At 40.4% G+C, this 18,214-nt stretch overlaps 2 protein-coding genes across 2 annotated transcripts; one reads left to right on the forward strand and one right to left on the reverse strand.

The window, feature by feature from the left end:
- Positions 1–302: 302 nt before the first annotated feature.
- cspp1a (centrosome and spindle pole associated protein 1a) lies at positions 303–11,465 on the reverse strand (the record flags this gene model as incomplete). The annotated part of the gene is made up of 24 exons (XM_083995269.1): positions 303–496; positions 778–904; positions 1,484–1,588; positions 1,819–1,853; positions 1,932–2,066; positions 3,122–3,252; positions 3,818–3,944; positions 4,095–4,155; positions 5,179–5,343; positions 5,424–5,567; positions 5,716–5,786; positions 5,895–6,041; positions 6,148–6,295; positions 6,512–6,623; positions 7,673–8,001; positions 8,312–8,369; positions 8,463–8,559; positions 8,693–8,787; positions 9,307–9,384; positions 9,496–9,857; positions 10,056–10,157; positions 11,033–11,113; positions 11,228–11,325; positions 11,417–11,465. The coding sequence occupies 24 exons, from the start codon at positions 11,463–11,465 to the stop codon at positions 303–305; spliced, it is 3,051 nt and encodes a 1,016-aa protein (XP_083851395.1).
- Positions 11,466–12,511: 1,046 nt separating this feature from the next.
- cops5 (COP9 signalosome subunit 5) lies at positions 12,512–17,314 on the forward strand. Its single transcript, XM_083995197.1, has 8 exons — positions 12,512–12,786; positions 13,017–13,251; positions 14,115–14,243; positions 14,656–14,721; positions 14,968–15,053; positions 15,207–15,318; positions 16,061–16,209; positions 17,001–17,314. The coding sequence occupies exons 1-8, from the start codon at positions 12,650–12,652 to the stop codon at positions 17,086–17,088; spliced, it is 1,002 nt and encodes a 333-aa protein (XP_083851323.1). The 5' UTR covers positions 12,512–12,649; the 3' UTR covers positions 17,089–17,314.
- Positions 17,315–18,214: the final 900 nt, after the last annotated feature.

Here is an 18,214-nt window from a genome sequence, read left to right on the forward strand (position 1 = left end):
TGGTACATTCACAGTTATGCCCTTCACCTGCAGAGAGAAACTAACCACAGTGAGTTTTGGTTAAAATGGTTCTTGTCTAATCTGACAGAAATGGATATTTGTAGCTGGAAATCTCTGGTGTTGCATAAGCTTTTGAAGCTCTGAAACCAAACCCCACATTTAACATACAAAACAGTGTAAAGTGATTCAAGCATCATGCAGCCAGGATATTCTTTCCCTGTCGCCACCTACATCTAGAGAAGGGGGAGTTGAGCCAGCCTCATCGGTGCAGCTTCCCGTCCTTGGAGATCAGGTAATGAGAGCTACGTGATGTCATCTGTCAGCCAGGGCGGAGCCTGCTTCCCTCTGCTTGGCCTCTCTCTGCGGGCTGAGTGTTTTACAGCTGCTGAGGTGCCGGGCCGCAGCCAGGGCTCTGTGGCAACAGTCTCCACGGAGACACGCCTCTCCAGAGCAGAATGAATAGATGAGACATCCCCTTCATCACCAGACTGCAGCACTGGAGAGAGGACAGAGGTTTATTCGCCACACATTTCTTTAGGCAGTCAGAGAGTAAAGGCTGAAATATAAAATGTTGTATACACACAACACATATTTTTGTTTTGGGATTTAGTTAACAGTTTGGAGTCAGGATTGAAACGTGGGAAATCACTTTAACAGCTAAACTGAGATCTCACATTTAAAATTCCATGCACTAAAAGCTGTTTGTGTGATATTCTGTTGTTAATGAAACATTTGGCTGAAGTTTCTAATTAACAGTATATAAATGTTTCATCTCACCTGGTTTGCTGTTACGTTCCCCAGTGTCTTGTCTCATGAAGTGCTGGTTGTTGTGCGCTCTGACCGCGGCCTCATTGGTCAGGCTGGTCGATGACTGCAGCGACTGAGTGTCTGGTTCATGCGTCTTCTGATTGACAGAAACATGTTAATGTTGTAAAATTAGATAAGAAGATTCTGTACTGAAAGCATCAAATCACCTGCAACATACATCATCGTCACGTCTCCTCTGCTGGGCTGTCCTCACCTGATGCTGCGCTGAGCGCTGAGGGAATCTCTGCTGGGGAACTTGCTCTTCACATGCATCCCCGCTGTAAACATCTGACAAAGCCCAAAGCCATCCATCATTAGACACGCCTCTTTACAGCTGGACACTCAAAGTTCATCCAGTTCAGATATGTGTTATGTGAAAACTTTTTAATGAGAGGAGAAGAGGTGGGGAAGGGTAGAAAGGGAAAGAATGTTTCTCCTTCCTACATAAAGCTTTTCAACAATTTCTGTTTTGCCATCATTCCCAAAGCCTGGCGCTGTGCTATCGCCACCCTGCAGCTGTCATGGGCACCTTGCACCCTGCATTGGCAACAGCTGCAACACAGAGAGACACGGGCTGGCACGTGCCACAAAAAAGCCTGGCACGGCGACAAAGAGGTAAATTAGCCTGGCGCACGGGCTGTTGTTGTGTGTTATTGTGAGGGTGCATGTAGCTGACCTCCCAAGCCACGTCACCTTTGTAGAAAACATCTGGAGCTTTGGAAAAAGGGAAAAATCCCACCACTATTGTGCTTGGGTGCTCACTGATGTAAACATTGTTCTCCTGTTTGAAAGAAAAGGCAAAGAGGAACAGGGGACAGTCTTTAGAGACCAACTATGTTTAGCCAGGCTTACCCATAAAAACGGTCTCGGATGGCAATATGGAGTCTCTGTGGATGAAGCGCCCAGGTTTGTTTCTCTAAGACAAGTTGAGAAAAAAAAAAGTAGGCACCAGTGAAACATCTTCAAGCTGAGCAAGTCTGAGTGTCGGAATGAAAATGCATAAAAACTTACAGGGTAATGATAGCTCTGTTGCCGGTCCGAAGAATCTGAAGAGAAAGACAGCAATTAGTAAAAAACCACAACAGTTTGTGGAGATGTTTGTGTTTGTGCGTCTGTTTGCTGACCGTCCTCTTCTCTCTTCATCAGCCTGATTTTGCGCTGTTGTTCACGCAGAAGTGCCTGCTGCTGGATGTCCAGACTTAGTGCATCAGTGGGAGGGTCGGGGTACATGTGAAGGACCTCCTTGCGAGACGAAGTGTCTGACAAACATGAAGGTAAGCAGAGGAAGCTGAGCTGATATTTGAGATATTGTCCAGTTTGTGAATCAGTTGAAAATCATATTGTGACTTCTTCAGAGGATGCAGAAGAATTAGTACGGTAATAAAGAATTAAAAAAATCAAAAGGTCAGAAAGCTCAGAGGAGCAAATCAACAGTTTTCACATTACTACGTCCCATCAAGGTTTGACAACAGCTCAAACATTTGGACACACGTGGAAGTCTGATAAGTGATTTAGTGAACTGAAAGACACAAACTAGCATTTCGTCCAATTTTGTAGGTTTTACAAGCTGCAGCTCGGCGTGTCTCTCAGACCCCTGTATTAACTCGGACTGGGAACGAATTCAAAGCCATTTCCTCGGTCGCTTGCTTTACATTCTCTGTCCGCGCTGCCAAACTGCCTGTCACTGATGGACGCCTCCCATGACCTCATGAGATTAAAGTTTCAGTGTGGCTGGAGGGAGACGGGGGACTGATGAAGCTCTGGAAAGTCTGAACCATCTGGCAGTGCCCAGCTGGTTTAAGACTGCAATGATCCTGCTCCTTCATCCTTTCATCAACTCCATGACTGAGGCAATTATAAAAGGGTTCCTCAATGACTTCCTCAAAGTTGTAAAAGTGGGTTGGTTCAGAATATACTGGCATAGAAAGCGGTGCTGAATTGGTTTCAGTTCTGCAGAATGAACTAATTTTTCATGAAAAGACGGTTTTCGGAAGATGAAGCTATGAGAATATATCATTTTCACAAAAAGTAATAACCATAAAACGTCTGACTGCATTTTTAAAGAACATTCAGTGACATCTTCTTGCAGTAATGACTGTACCTCTGAGTAATTTAGAAGGAAGCATCAGCATTCAGAGGGTCACTGCACATTATACTGTGAGCTAGGAGATTTGAGGCATACGGATCACGCAGACAATTAACCAAGGGTGTCTTTTTCTCGCATTATAGCCCTGAGGGTGATCTGATTAGCAAGTATAAATGTCCCCTTATAAAGTGAAAACTGTGTCTAATTGGTAAAAGGGTATTTTAGTACCTCTGTATTTGAGCTGGTTGAACTCCCTGATGTTTTGCATGTTTATGCGTGCAGCATCAGAGTGAGTTCTTGTTGTTGATGGCCGCTCAGCTCGATGCGCTGACTCAAAGGCATCGTCTCTCGGACGTCTCCTGGGCCTGAGCAAAGGAGGCAAACCCCATTTTAGAGCGACTTCTAATAACGCAGAAAATGTAGTAGTAGCACATTTACCTGGATGTTTTCCATTCCCCTACTTTATCAACCCTTTTGCATAATACATACATCTATGACAAGAAAGGCAACAACATGTCCTGCTGTAGTGCCCTTCAGCAATATTCTTAATCCTTACTGGATCCTGAACTGCAGCTGACCCTGCTGAACTTACAAGTTGAAGACAGATGAAAATAACATGTCCTGTTGGGGATCATGCTGTTGTATTACTTCAGTAATGAGTCCCTGAAACAAATCTGAAGAGATAAGAAGATAGCCAATCGGACCTGGGTGACTTTCATTAGCACAAGAATGTATTTTTAAATATATAAATAGCAAATCAAATCAACATTGCCAATTAAACAAGACAGAATTAGTATTGTGTCGTTACCTTAATGCATCAATTAGATCGGAATGGGTAGAGCACATCTAATAGCTCTTCTAAATGACTCATTTTAAGACTACACATTACCTTTTAGGACACCCTGGGGTGTCTGGCTGTATTACCTGTTGGGGGGGTTGTAGTGCTTCTCCTGTTGCTCTGTTTGGTCCAACTGAATCTCAAGTTGTTTCTGCTCATTCTTCAGGTACCTACGGAGGGCTGACAGCTCTTTGATCACTTCCTGGTGATCCTCTAAAACAAGCAGAGGGAGCGAAAGGGGACATAGATACAGATGGGTACAACAAATGTTTAAATGGCACTTTCATGATTTACAAGAAGACAGGGATTTGATTTTTTTTTTTTTTTAAGAGACGTTTGGTGTACAGATAAAGACGGTCTTACCTTGTTGCTGGGGTATTTTCACAGGGACTGCTTGATAGTGTGGTGCTGACATAATGCGCTCCTGTCATGGAAATTATGAACATTTTTTATCATATATTTACATCACAACATCTTGAATGTGAAAGAATATGCACCCATTGCTGAATGATTGACTTACAGTCCTGGAAGAAAGTTGACTCGCAACAGACGGAGGCCTGGATGCCACAGGGTCTCTCTGCTTCCTCTGCAGGGCAGGGACAGGAGGAGATGGCTCTCTCTGCACCTTTATGAGTAGAATCACATTTCCAATATGTATGCAACAATAATAACTACTTAATTTATTTTTGCGCTATTCTTAAAGGGATAGTTCACCCTAGAATGATATTTCGCTCATTATCTACTCACCCTCATGTTGACTAAGGGCTGGAAGAATTATCAGAGTCCACCGTCCCTTCTCTTAGTTACAGGGGGTCTCGGCGTAGCAGTGAATTTCAATGCAACGGTTGCAAAGGGACACCGGAGCTCTTCGTAAAAAAACACACACAAAAAAACATCCAAATACCTCCATTCCTGGTCCGTCCAAATATCGCGTGATTTGCGCCGGCGTCAGTGCGGTTACTGCGAATCACGCGATATTTGGACGGACCAGGAAGAGGAGCTTCGAGAAGCTTCCGCTACAAACAAGCTTAAAATATAGACTTATTTAATTTTTTTCGGGACAATTACGCAATTTGGGGCTTCAGCACAAGACGGACATTACATACGAGCATCATGGAGGTATTTGGATGTTTTTTTGTGTGTGTTTTTTTACGAAGAGCTCCGGTGTCCCTTTGCAACCGTTGCATTGAAATTCACTGCTACGCCGAGACCCCCTGTAACTAAGAGAAGGGACGGTGGACTCTGATAATTCTTCCAGCCCTTAGTCAACATGAGGGTGAGTAGATAATGAGCGAAATATCATTCTAGGGTGAACTATCCCTTTAATAAAATGAATAAGTGATTTGCAAGAACAAAGTAAAACCAGATAAAGGAAATTCCAAAATATCTGAGCATAATAACAAGTGGTGAACAGCATAGTCGCAGTGTCTTTTCAGGTTTACTGTACCTTATAACTCCACTCTGCCTCTTTCTCCTCTCTGTCCCTGGTATACTCAGGTCCTTTCCTTTCAGTCTCTTGTTCTGGTTTCCTCTTCTTTTCCTTGTCCTGGAGATGTGTGGTAGGTCCGTTGATCCCAGGTTTGCTGATCACCTGATGGTCCTCCTGCCTATGCTGCAGACAGTAAAGAAAAGGAAGAGTAAGGAGAACCCCTCCGCTTTAGATTCTCCTTATCAAAGACATAGGCTCCTCACCTCAGTCCTCTTTTGCTTCCTGTTCTCTTCCTCATATTCCCGCTGTATGCGAGCCCTTTGCTCTGCCATTTTCCTCTCTTCTTTCTCCTCCTCAATCCTCATTTGTTCTCTCTCCTCTTCCCGCTTCCTTTTGTTTTCCTCTATCTGTTGGTATTGACAAAGTCACACAAGTTAGAGTTCATTTACACTTTTTCAAAGTGCTTGGTACTGCAACAGTGGTTGTAAACATGTAAACTATATTCACATTTTACAATACAAACACACACTAATGCATTTCAAGACTGTGGCCTACCTGTTGTTGCAGGGCTTCTCTGTATCTGTCCTTCACAGGGAGCGACTGTTGAATTGTCTGATCTTTGAAACCTACAAGGACAAGTGAGACAGAGAATAATCAAACAATAAGAAGAAGGTGCATAGCAAACACAGAGAGTACACTGAATAATCTAGATGACACACGGCACTGAACTCTACCTGATTGTTGGTCGGAGATAGGAGTGCTGGCTTCAACTCCAGGAGTTTCTCCATTTCTAGCCAAAAAGTTTGGTGTCTGTTCACTACTCTTGAACACAGGATTCTGATATGACTCCTTATTAGTCCTGTTCCTTTGATTCGAGTCATCTGAAAGCATAGGAACTTTTATAAGTAGCTAAAGCACATTGTATAAATATGTATCATGACCCAGGTTTTGCAGACCTAAGAAATGAGAAAGTGAGAGCCAACTCACGAAAAAGGTTGCCATTTTGGTCCTTAATTGGAGCGCCACCCCCACTTCGCCCCCAGGGATTGTACGCTTTCATCTCAGCATCTATCTTGGCTTCATAACGTTCCTTCTCCTCTTTTTCTCTTCTTCTACGTTGCTCTCTCTCTTTGATCTGGACACAAGAATGTTAGGATGTTTCAAAAGTTGATGCACTTTCAAAGACCACATTTGTTTCTTGATAATAGTGGAGTGCAAGTCCGTCTGTTAATCTTGCTACAAAGCATTTCTTTCCCCATGACTCCACCATGATCTACTACTAAGAACTGAAACCTGTCCATTAAATGAGCCAAAGAGTGTTGCATGACATATCATAGATGTGATGTTGTACCTGCTGCTTGAGAGCTTCCTGGTAGCTCAGTACACTCTCTTTCCTTTGCTTGGACTTGTCTTCAGGAAACTCTCTAACATCCAGAGGAGATGCTTGATACTGATCTGTGGCTCTAGAAGCAGACAGAGTGACAATTAATAAGTCATTGCATGCATTTTGAAATTGTTTAAAATTGTGCATGGTAAATGAATGATCTCAGTTGATTCATTTCCATTGCAAATATCAAGGTGGAAGCATAGACACTGACTCAGTGTAATAATTGGGTCTAACAGGAGGCGCTTTCTGAGGAGGACTCTGGACAGTCCCAGACTGCTGCTGCACCCGTCCAGGCAGATCATCTGATGAAGAGAATACAATAACACAAGATAATACATACACAGTATTGAACAGTTTCATCGGCTATCTGCTGCCACCATCTGCCAGCTTTTCTTTCCAACATTGCATTTTCCCCGAGCTGGGGCAGAAATTTGGCAGTAAAATGAAAAAAAGGAAGGAAATGTATGTAATCAAACAGACCAGTTGAATGAAGTCAGGGCCATCTGGATCTGCTGAACTCATGTCCAATAAACTGTACAGCATATCCCTTTAGTAATAAAATCAGTTCTGCTGTAAAATGAGATTTATGAATTGCTATGCCAAGTCCTCTTGGCCATTGATATGGTGATAAAGTAGCTCCATAATAAATGGTAATTCTCTGCAGAGAGGCCTGGGAGTTTAGTTAAGGCAATGAGAATAACTCCCATCTAAGGTGAAAGTGCCAGATACCTCAAGTCATTTTATGGCCACAAAAACACCAGACACACTGTTGACCAGTATCATGACAAATACAAAAACTCAAGACTTACCGTAAATGTTTTCAAAAATGGTTAGCAGTAATACAGAGTATACGTGACATCCGGTAAAAGACATAAAAGCAAAACTTTTCTTTAAAAAAACACTATACTTTGATAATGAGGAAGATTAGGTTCCAGTGGGTCTCTTGTTCCATAGTAGAAATAAGCTGCATCATGTGGAGTCTTGTAATTATTAGCTACAGTAGGAGGTACTGGAGGAGGAACATCAGCAACCCTGAAAAATAAAATCAAAGAAACAACAATGAATTAATGGCAGATCTTTTTTTAATTCACTAATGTATAGGAACAGAAAGCTGCAGTAACCTACTTCGGGATATCCACCTCTCCAAGCATGTTTGAGAAGTCCCTGTGATAGTCCATATTGAAATAGTCCACTGAGGGAACACCTTGTGCTGCTTCCATCCCAGACCCAGGCATTGTGTTTCCTGCCAGCTGACTGAGAGCTGTCCTGTAGTCCTTCTGGGACCTTCTCAGAGGGCCTCTTTGTTCTGTGTCCTCCATAGGTTTGTTATCGTTAGGCCTTGAATTTGGGCCCCTCTCTATGGCCTGAGAATTCATTCCTTGCTTGTTGGGAAGATCCCGTATCCAGTTGTCATATTGGCGATTTACAGCTGCAAACTGCTTTAGTCTGTCAGGCTGAAGAGATGATGCAAAATCACAAGACGTAAGACAAGAGCATTTAGAAAGCATCTCTGAAAACATCAAATCATCATTGTCCATGATAGTTATAGTGGCAAATGAGAAACTGTGTATTGAGCTTTGGAGACCACTTCTATTAAACTACTACTCTGCATGACTCCATGATTCTAATAACTGTGAAAGATGCTGGAGGAATGTGATGAATATAATGTTTGTATTACAACGAGACAGGGTATTGTTATGTTAGAAAGAAAAATGTAAGAAAAAGTATATAAATTTTAGCATTCTTATAATGCTGTTCTCCTACCTTTTTTTCAGGGTCTGTGGCTCCAGTAACTGCAACCCTCAGCTCAAGTGTCCTCTCCCTGAAAACAAAGCAAATCATCTCACTGTTTCTGTCTCCTTAACTCCTGATGAGCTGCCTCTCATGAAAATGTTCATTTAGGGAAGAAACCTACCTCATCTTGTTCCTCTGCTGTTCTGCAATTTGTTTCTGAAGCTCTTGCATGTACCGTTCTTTCCTCATCTGAATGGCTGTCTGCTCTTCTGTTGCCCCTGCATGACAGTTATAAACATACAAAAGATTATGCAGAAAATCTAAATCAAGTGACATATTCAATAAGAAATCCAACAAGTCACGTGTGTCTGAAAGCATTATAAAATAAGGATAATAAAAACTAGCATTTACCAATTAGTAGTCCAGTAGCAAACTCAACCTTATCTTTGCTAGTAGCAGGTCTGGATCTTGCAGTCATCCTCCTGCTGTCTGGCATTTGCAGGCTACTGAACACAGATACACAGACACTTCACAAGATACCCTTATACAGCAGATAAGGATAACAGCACAGCAATCTCTTTCATTCTTAGCCACACCCAGCCGCCATTTCACATCACACTGTCTTACACTTTGCCTGCAGAGCTTTCTGGTCCCTAACACAGAGATGGAGAGTGAAGCCCCATTCTCCAATAAATCCCCCCCCTTTGATAGAACTGGGGTGAGTAATTGTTTGCCTGGAGCTGGGCCAAGTCTCACCCTCGATCACCACCCCACATGTTAACAACTTACTGACAGTAGCTCAACATAATTGCATAAAAGTGCTGAAGAGCAATAAGTAGATATGGCAGAAACAATCAGTATCTATCTGCTGTGACAGTTACCCTATGTTCTTTATTGATAGAGAAAATTTATATAACTCTCCAGGAGGATATTATTGGCTATTGAGCTTTGCATATGAATACTGTTATATCAAGGATCACTCTGCCTCAACAATAAAATCTCACAAAGAAATTGATCTTTCTTACTCAGACTTCAAAAGCCAATCATTGTTGTTGTTATCATGAACGTCAGGGGCCTCCACCCCCTTTATATCCAGAGGAGCTCTGCCATAAACACAGACAGAAGAGGGATTATATTACTATGTGCATATATGCTAGAAGAATATGGGTATAACTCAAAATCAAACTTAGGTAGAACAGACAAAACAGCTACACCTGTTAGCTCTGTGTTCTCTGATTCTCCTCTTCTCTTTGTACACAGGCTCTGGAGTATGCATGTGCTTTTTCCTCCTGTGTCTGAAATCTAGCTCCTCCTCTCTGTCAGTGAGTTGCTCCTCCTCAGAGCTATAAAGCTCTTTTGGCCTGCTGATTTGCCAACGCCTTCGCCCTCGATAGCCTGGTTCCCAAGTCTCAGCCCTTTTTCCATTATCCAGAGCATCAGTCAGAGTGGCAGCATCTCTCCTGGATGCTGGGCGCTCTCTGAAAGGAGGGGGTATTTTTGTGTGGGTGTTGAGGATGGGCTGATGAGAAGCTGGAGAAGAAATGCATGCAGCATCTGAAGGTTGAAACTGTCCAGACTGAAAGTGAAAATGTGGAAAGTTTAAACTGGAAAGCATTTACCTTGTATTAGGTAAATATTGTATTGTATAAATGTTGCATAGCACATAGCACAACACATTTTCAGAAAGTATTAGAATTACTGTTATTGCAAAAAAAAGAAAAAAAAGAAGAAGAAGTAAAAATGTGCTTCATTGTTTATTGACTGTTGTCATTACCTTAGAAGTCACAGGAGGAGCTGCCCTCTTTAACCTTCTGGTTTGAGCTTTTTCCTGCAGGAAGAGGTTGTATTCCCTATTTCTCTCCTCTCTCAGTTTTTCCTATGAGAGAAACAAATGCAGTCATGTCTACAACGTAGCTGTTTCATTCGGGCAGGGCACCAGTTACATGCTGTATTTCCAACTCTGTATTTAAATATTTAAATCTGACTATTATTGTCTGACTAACAATATTATGTGTCACCCCTTCTACTTTATAGCTTTAAATGTATTCTGTTTTGATATCTAATTAATGAATTAACATAATATATTCAAAACAATGAACACAGTCACTCACCTTCTGGAAATAAAAAATACAAAAATCTATACTTTTCAGATATGTCAATCAAGGAATCAAAATTAACACAATTGTGGGCAGACACATTAAACCACGGGGGTGTATTTCAAGATAAACACCAGCAACACTTTGGTATAGTACAATTCACTTAAAACACTGTGTAGCCTAACTGAAGCAACATTCACACAATTTCTGAAACTCATAGAGTAAGTAAAGCAAATACTAAACATACACATTTAGTAATTCACTAAAGTTCAGGAAGCCCACTGATGGTATCCAACTATCCATCATTATCAACCCAGGTGGGACTTGAACCCACAATCCCCAGCTCCGGAGGCTGATACCTTATCCATTAGGCCACTGGGTCTCAATAACTAAGATTATTAATATGCACTCAGAGGTGAGCAAAGCCCTGTGAGCACAACCAAAGCACTTTATAACTAACAGTTCACATCACCTTAACTTGAGGCATTGCAATTTAACAAGTCCCTCAGTGTTGTGAACAAGCCAGTGGAAAATATCCTGTTTTGACAACCAAGGATGGTTACAGTACCTGGCTTCCTGTTGTTATGTCACACTCAGACACACAAAATCTTTGCCCAAGTACTTGCCTAGGCAAACAAAATACACAGACACATACCTTGGCTGATTTATTCTCATCAATAGGTAGGGAGAGACCGTCCCTATGGGGGTGTGATTCCCTTGTTTTCAGATCCTTTTTCTGGAGGAACAATATGACAACAAAGGTTAGGGTGTTGGGTCAACAAAATGCAGTTGAGGCAACTTGAAAACAAACATGTACTAATCATTTAGTTTTCCAAAAACATCATCAGACCATGGCAAGCGAATTTTTGAAGTCGAGCTGAAGCTCCTGCTTAAGTTTCTGTTTTCTCTTTTCATAGTCAGTTCCTAGCAGGAAAGCAAGACCCACACCTGGAAAATACAGAATATACAGTCTAAAAGTTATAGTGAACACAATACTCAGAGAACACAACCTATTCATTGTCTGGGGCTTGCACAGTACCTCTGTCTAGATGAGGGGTTATTCCATGTACTGCTGATGCAGGACACATATTTACAGTGTCACAGGTCATTGACTGTGAAGAAAAGTTACATACAGGCTAGTAAATGTTTCAGCACTCTAGTACTGTCAGGGATTTACAATGCACTGATATGTTACATACCTCAATTTTCGTGAATGAGTATATCGGGCTTCAGCGATGATATAAGTTTCTGTGTTTCCTCTTTATGTCCTCGAAAAAAGTCCAATCTTCGTCTCTTTCTACGTACAATTTAACAAATGCATGCCTGTTAAATTATCTTGTATAACACATTGTAATATATATCATCCATGTTTTAATTATTTACCTCCACACACACTAAAACCTAGTCTAGACCGACAACATGGCGTAAAGCATCATTCCGTTGCTAGGGGTAACCATGACACAAACGTCCTCCCAGGAGAGGCTAACTAATTAACGTAGCTAAAACCAAGCCATAAAATTAAAAGAATATCTCTAAAACGCGTCCGTTTTGGGTTCAAACTATTGTTACAATATTCGACAGTTGTAACCTTTCAGATATTGCTTGTCTAACAGTTTTAGAAATATAAACCACAGTGGAACTCAAGTTTACAAACAACTAAGCTACAAATAAATTAGCCTACCGTCTAGCCATTGTGGCCACTTAAGCCTTGGTGACTGATTTTATGATAAAGACTTTAATATCGTTAAAAAAAAACGTTCGCTTCAGTTTGATCAATTCGTAAATACACCACAACATTTTCCAAAACTAAATTACCGAAAGTACACATACCCCTCCTAAAATAGCAGTACCTGTCTTCCTGGAAAGCACCGCTAGATGTCAGTGCGTCCCCAACGGTTAGTTGACGTCCCCTCAAGGATATACCATGTTTCTCAGTGAGAGGGGTGACTCTACTTCAAAACAAATATCAATCACGGGAAAGAAATATTGCAAACCGTAAAATATTGTTACACGTCCGATACATTTGTAATGATGACATGTTCAGTAGCTTATAAACACATAAGTTGTGTATATTTAAAACATTTGATTACAAAAGTCCTCTGCGACTGCGCTCTGGTGCATTGGTATCGTTCACTGTCATGGCTCCCTGAGAGAGTGGATGTTTTCGCCCTGTTTCGGAATCAAATGCGTGGAAAAATACAACATTTCTTCGCTTTACTCGAGCATAAATAGGAGTTTAAACGACCTAATTTGTGTGCCAAAATAAGTCGTCATGGCGGGGAGCAGCACTGCGCAGAAAACATGGGAGCTATCGAACAGCATGCAGGAAGTCCAGAGCATAGATGAAATTTACAAATATGACAAAAAGCAACAACAAGAAATCCTCGCTGCGAAGCCATGGACAAAGGAGTAAGTATACAATAGTAATGTAGTACTTAGCAACAAGCTGAAATGTTTGTTAAAAGAAAATTCCTGGTATCGCATGGTCCTGGTACATGTTTAGCCGTAAACTAGCAGTTTGTCACTTTGTTTGTCAACAGCAGTACAGCTAGCTAGCTGTATGTGGTGTCTATTAGCATACGAGTCTACTGTTTGATATTGTGTATATAATGTTAATATGTCTTTATTTGACCCCACAGTCATCATTACTTCAAGTATTGCAAGATCTCAGCTTTGGCCTTGTTGAAGATGGTGATGCATGCCCGGTCTGGGGGGAACCTGGAGGTGATGGGCCTAATGCTGGGGAAGGTCGACGGTGAAACCATGATCATTATGGACAGCTTTGCCTTACCTGTGGAAGGCACAGAAACCCGAGTCAACGCTCAGGCTGCAGCCTATGAATACATGGCTGCCTACATTGAAAATGCCAAACAGGTCTGACATTGACACTGAAGAGACATCAGACTTAATTTGTAATTTAGAAATGATTAATCAAACTGGTGCTTCACTTATTTAGATATAATTAATTGCAATCGTGTTTGTTTTTGTTTTTGTGTGAGACTTAGGTATATGTCATTCAGCTGTTTTAGGAAACCATACACTAACCTGATGATTTTACATTATACACACATCTGATATTTTCTCAGATTTAGAATTGGATAATATCATATCGTCAGATGATATACATTTTTCAAAACTCTTGAGATTTTCCAATCCTGACTACCTAACAGTCAAATAGCTTTACCACTGTATGGAAATACTGAAATGGGTGTTTTTTGTTTTACAGTATGATAAAACATCATACACTGTAAAGTATTTAATTTGTTTAATTAGTCAGAAGCAGATATTCCTTCCTGGGTACCTTATTTGTAAACAATTTCTCAATGGATTATCCTTAAAATTCTGTATCACTATGGTGCAAGATTACACTATGAAATTTCATACGGTGTGATTGAAAATAGTTATCCATATCGTCCAGCCCTATTTCCCGTGTATTTTTCATTACTGCCACCTATCTCTGCACTTAATGCGTTAAACAAATTATTTCTGACATGGCTATTTCCATATTTAAATTCTGTTAAAATCAGTCTATCAAAGTCATTAATTCAGCTAACTCAGCCATAGTCCTAAAATAGATAACAAAATTACAATTTATACACTTTTGCCTCTAGTGGTAGAAAAATAACATTCAAACAGTATTATGATACTACTCATATATTCCAATATTGGTCTTATATAAGCCCATGAAATGGTTCAGGCTTTGTGTCTTGAGTAACAACCTACGTCTAATCCCTCAGGTTGGTCGGCTGGAGAATGCTATTGGCTGGTACCACAGTCATCCAGGCTACGGATGCTGGCTCTCGGGCATAGATGTCAGCACTCAGATGCTCAACCAGCAGTTTCAGGAGCCCTTTGTGGCTGTTGTGGTAAGACAGGAAATATTAACCATTGTTATTTCAAGCCAAACACATGGTTTACAGCTATTTCTAATTACACGCCATTGGAAACAGTATTTAGGAATGTAAATTTTCGTTCTAAGTATGACAATACACACTAATGCGTGTGTAACTGAGAAGGGGGTGAGATTGTTGATGTATGAGTTGTAGGTCTCTATGTAGTACAGATGAATAATTTGCTATTGCAACCAAATATGCTATTTACACTTCATTTGGTTTTAGCAGTCTTTAAATGCCATGGGCGTCGTATAATTAAGTGTGTATTTTCAGCACACTGACAGCCATAGCAGAGGGCTCCTGGTGGCCACATTTGAGTAGTCCCTTGAGGTCTGTGTGACCCCTGACTGCGTTTTCCTGTTCTACTGTATCTTGCTTCCAACAGATCGACCCCACTCGGACTATTTCTGCAGGGAAAGTCAACCTTGGCGCCTTCAGAACCTACCCGAAGGTAAAGCAAATATAGCAGTTTTTCCAACATTTTGAAGTATTAAAATTATTTGCCGTCAAGGCTTGTGGTGAATTTCTTTTTTTTTGTTCATGGTTGTTTTTATTGTTGCTTATTTATTGTACTAGGCTATATGTTTTAAAGTTTGTGAGCTTGTAATTGCTTGACAATCTTGTTTATTAGTTTCTTGTTAGTGTAGAAAGGATTTTTCCATTGTTGTTCTCAGCATTTCCTCTTCTTAATTTTCAGGGTTACAAACCTCCTGATGAAGGACCCTCCGAATATCAGACAATCCCTCTGAACAAGATTGAAGACTTTGGTGTACACTGTAAACAGTGAGTGTTGATATTCAACAAATTACATTGTTATCACCATATTTAATACTTGCACAAGTATGTAAATTATTTGTAAGTGAATCACAGTTGTGCTTGTGCTCTTTGCATGTGTCAATGTGTCTCATGTTTTTTGCATTGATTTGTCTCATGCAGGTATTATGCCCTGGAGGTAACTTACTTTAAGTCATCCCTCGACAGAAAGCTCCTGGAACTCCTTTGGAATAAATATTGGGTCAATACCTTAAGCTCCTCAAGTCTGCTCACGGTATGTCGGCAACTTCAAAAATCAGAATATTCGCTAATTGTTTGACATTTTGATTTATGGTTAATTATTACACTATAACTCATTGGGACGTGTGGTCACCAGCTTGTGATGTAGTGATTTATTACAGCCTGTTAGCAGAGTGCCTTTGTTTGTTGATATTGGTAATAAGCTTAATTTGAACTTTTTAACAAAGGAGATAAGTATTAAAGTTGGACCTGACGCCAGTGATGTAGATGGCGTCATGGTTCACAGTGGATCGTCTCCTTTGCCCCCGCAGTTCATTCCAAAGATCGAAAGCCCCTCATGTGAATTCCCATTGTGGTTGCAGTCACTCTGTCCCGGGCTTGACTAAACAGCCTAAATAGGCATCAGGCTTATCCAAACAGTTAGCTCTTTGGCATTCTGGATGAAGATAAATTGACTAGATGTCAAGAAGGAGCTGCTCCAAGGGTGACAGGCTTTGTCAGTTGCTACACTGTCACCCAAGTCAGGGGCCCCTGTGTCATTGTGTTTTAATTACCTTTTCCACTAAAAACACGGCCTCACCTTAAGCAAACTTTCCCCTGACTTCTTTTCATTCACCACAGCACAAAGTGTTCCTATAGCTTGTTAGACAGATTTGTTGCCATTCTGCAAAAAAATCTTGTTCTTTGTGGAAAAATTTGTTATCGAGCTTTTGTTTGCAAATTGTGCATGAATTGGTTTCTGTCTCTGTGTGTGTGTGTGTGTGTTGGATGGTCAGAACTCGGACTACACCACAGGCCAGGTGTTTGACCTGTCGGAGAAGCTGGAGCAGTCGGAGGCTCAGCTGGGCAGAGGCAGCTTCATGCTCGGGTTGGACACGCATGACAGGAAGTCTGAGGACAAACTGGCAAAAGCAACAAGAGATAGGTAAATATTTTTACAATTACCAGGTGAATTTTATTTATTTAGAGCAGTATAATTGCAGTACTATAGCCTGCCTTCCCATTGCTTTCTCAATATTTGATCTCCCTAAAGACGGAAAAAGAACTTCTAATTCATTTGAGCATGTTTTATCACTGTGCAACTTCTGAATTTGTTGGAAGAACAGTTTTTCTTTACATTATCTTAATAAAACATTACAGGAGGTTGTTTTTATATTTAAATGAAATTCTTGTATATGTAATTGAATTCTAAATTCTTGTTAAATGTTTAATTTCAGTCTACAACCAAGCTTTTATTGGTCTTATATTATCAGCTCTCTAATTATGTATTTATTAATTGATTTATCTTCAAATTTTCAGAAAAATACCCATAGTTTGAGTTTACATTGAGATAAATTGGCTAATGACTGAGATATTTGCGTTATTATTAAAACTTTTACTGATTATTTTATTTTTTATGGACTTTGTACTTATTTCACCTTTTAGATTCAATTTATGATTTATCACTCAATGTAGGCTGTAGAGGGTTTTATACCTTTTGAATAACAAGTATTATGATTAAAGAAACTGAAAAAGAACATTGTAACTCATCTAACTCTAAGCCTATTCCAGCCTTTCTATGACTTTGTTTCTTTTCATTAATTAAACCAACCAAAAAATAACTGTTAAGTGCTATTTGAAGTCTGCTGATACCAGTGTAAATGCCACCTCTCTCTGTGCACTGTATCTGTTTTGTGGTAATTACTAATCTCAGTTTTCCACTGTGCTTTGTTTTAGCTGCAAGACAACCATAGAGGCTATTCACGGCCTGATGTCTCAGGTCATAAAGGACAAACTCTTCAATCAAATCAACACATCCAATTAAACCTGAACTATGAGCTGATTTGAATCTCACCTGGAAAATTTCTCGTGCATGTCTAGCCCTTATTGGTTTATGGTTTAACTGCTAAGAGTAGTATTATCTGTGAGTTCTCTTGGGAGTGCTTTTTTTATTCAATTTCTTCTTTTGTCCTTGAAGTAGCTAAGGAATACACCCAGGATTCATGCTGAAAACAATAAAACATAAAAAAAAAAAAAAAAATGCAACCACTGTATGTGAGTATTTTACACTTTAAAAAAATGTTTATTTAGGGCTGTATTGTGCAAGATAATACAAATGTACATAATACATTGTACTAAAGAAACTGAGCACATGGGTATATGGTTTGTCTTAAATATAGTACAGTAGTCTTTGGGTGTGAGGCACTGCAGCATTGATTCCCTTCATGATTTGTCTTTTTCTAAAAATCTTGGGGGCTGTATTCTCCTGCAGCCAAACATGTAGGGACACATCATGGTCACGTTTAACACACCTACTAGCACCAGTCAGTCTTTCAAGTGTAGCCTGTCATAGCGTTACATAATGGAACAACAAACTCAACTTTCTGCATACACTCAAAAGGGATCGGCTGCCATGTGCGCGATGTCTCTGCGGAGTCACTCCCAGCGCAGTTTGGCTCTCGGTGGTACACAGTCCGTCAGAGTGGCCAGCTCGTCAGGTTGTGGTGTGGCAGTGATGCAGTGCAGAAACAGAAGCCGTACACACTGGAGTCTATTCACCCAACGTGTCTGCTCTCCATCGAGGCAGACACTCACTAAGTCTGCTTTTTTTTTTTTTTTTTTTTTACAGACAGCCACTTTGGCATAGGTTTGTGTCATGTCTTTTTCATGGTATTGTAATGGCTACATGTATATTTTTGATGTCATGTATTGCAAAGGAGAAAATCCCAGTGGGACAGAGGAGTTGTCTGTTTTTTCTCATACACATGAGTTTTGGCAGCACTTCTTATAATGATTTTCTTTTACCATTATTTAGGCCATGTCTCAAAATGGAGGGTGTTCAGTGCAATGGTTTAGGAAGAGGAAACTTATTAGATTATATTTAATGTAATTTAGGATTTTGAGATTGTTGTATAGGTTCTCTGCATACACACATTCTACTGAATAGCTCA

Source organism: Trachurus trachurus (assembly GCF_905171665.1).
Source record: "Trachurus trachurus genome assembly, chromosome: 20".
Taxonomy (NCBI): Eukaryota; Metazoa; Chordata; class Actinopteri; order Carangiformes; family Carangidae; genus Trachurus; species Trachurus trachurus.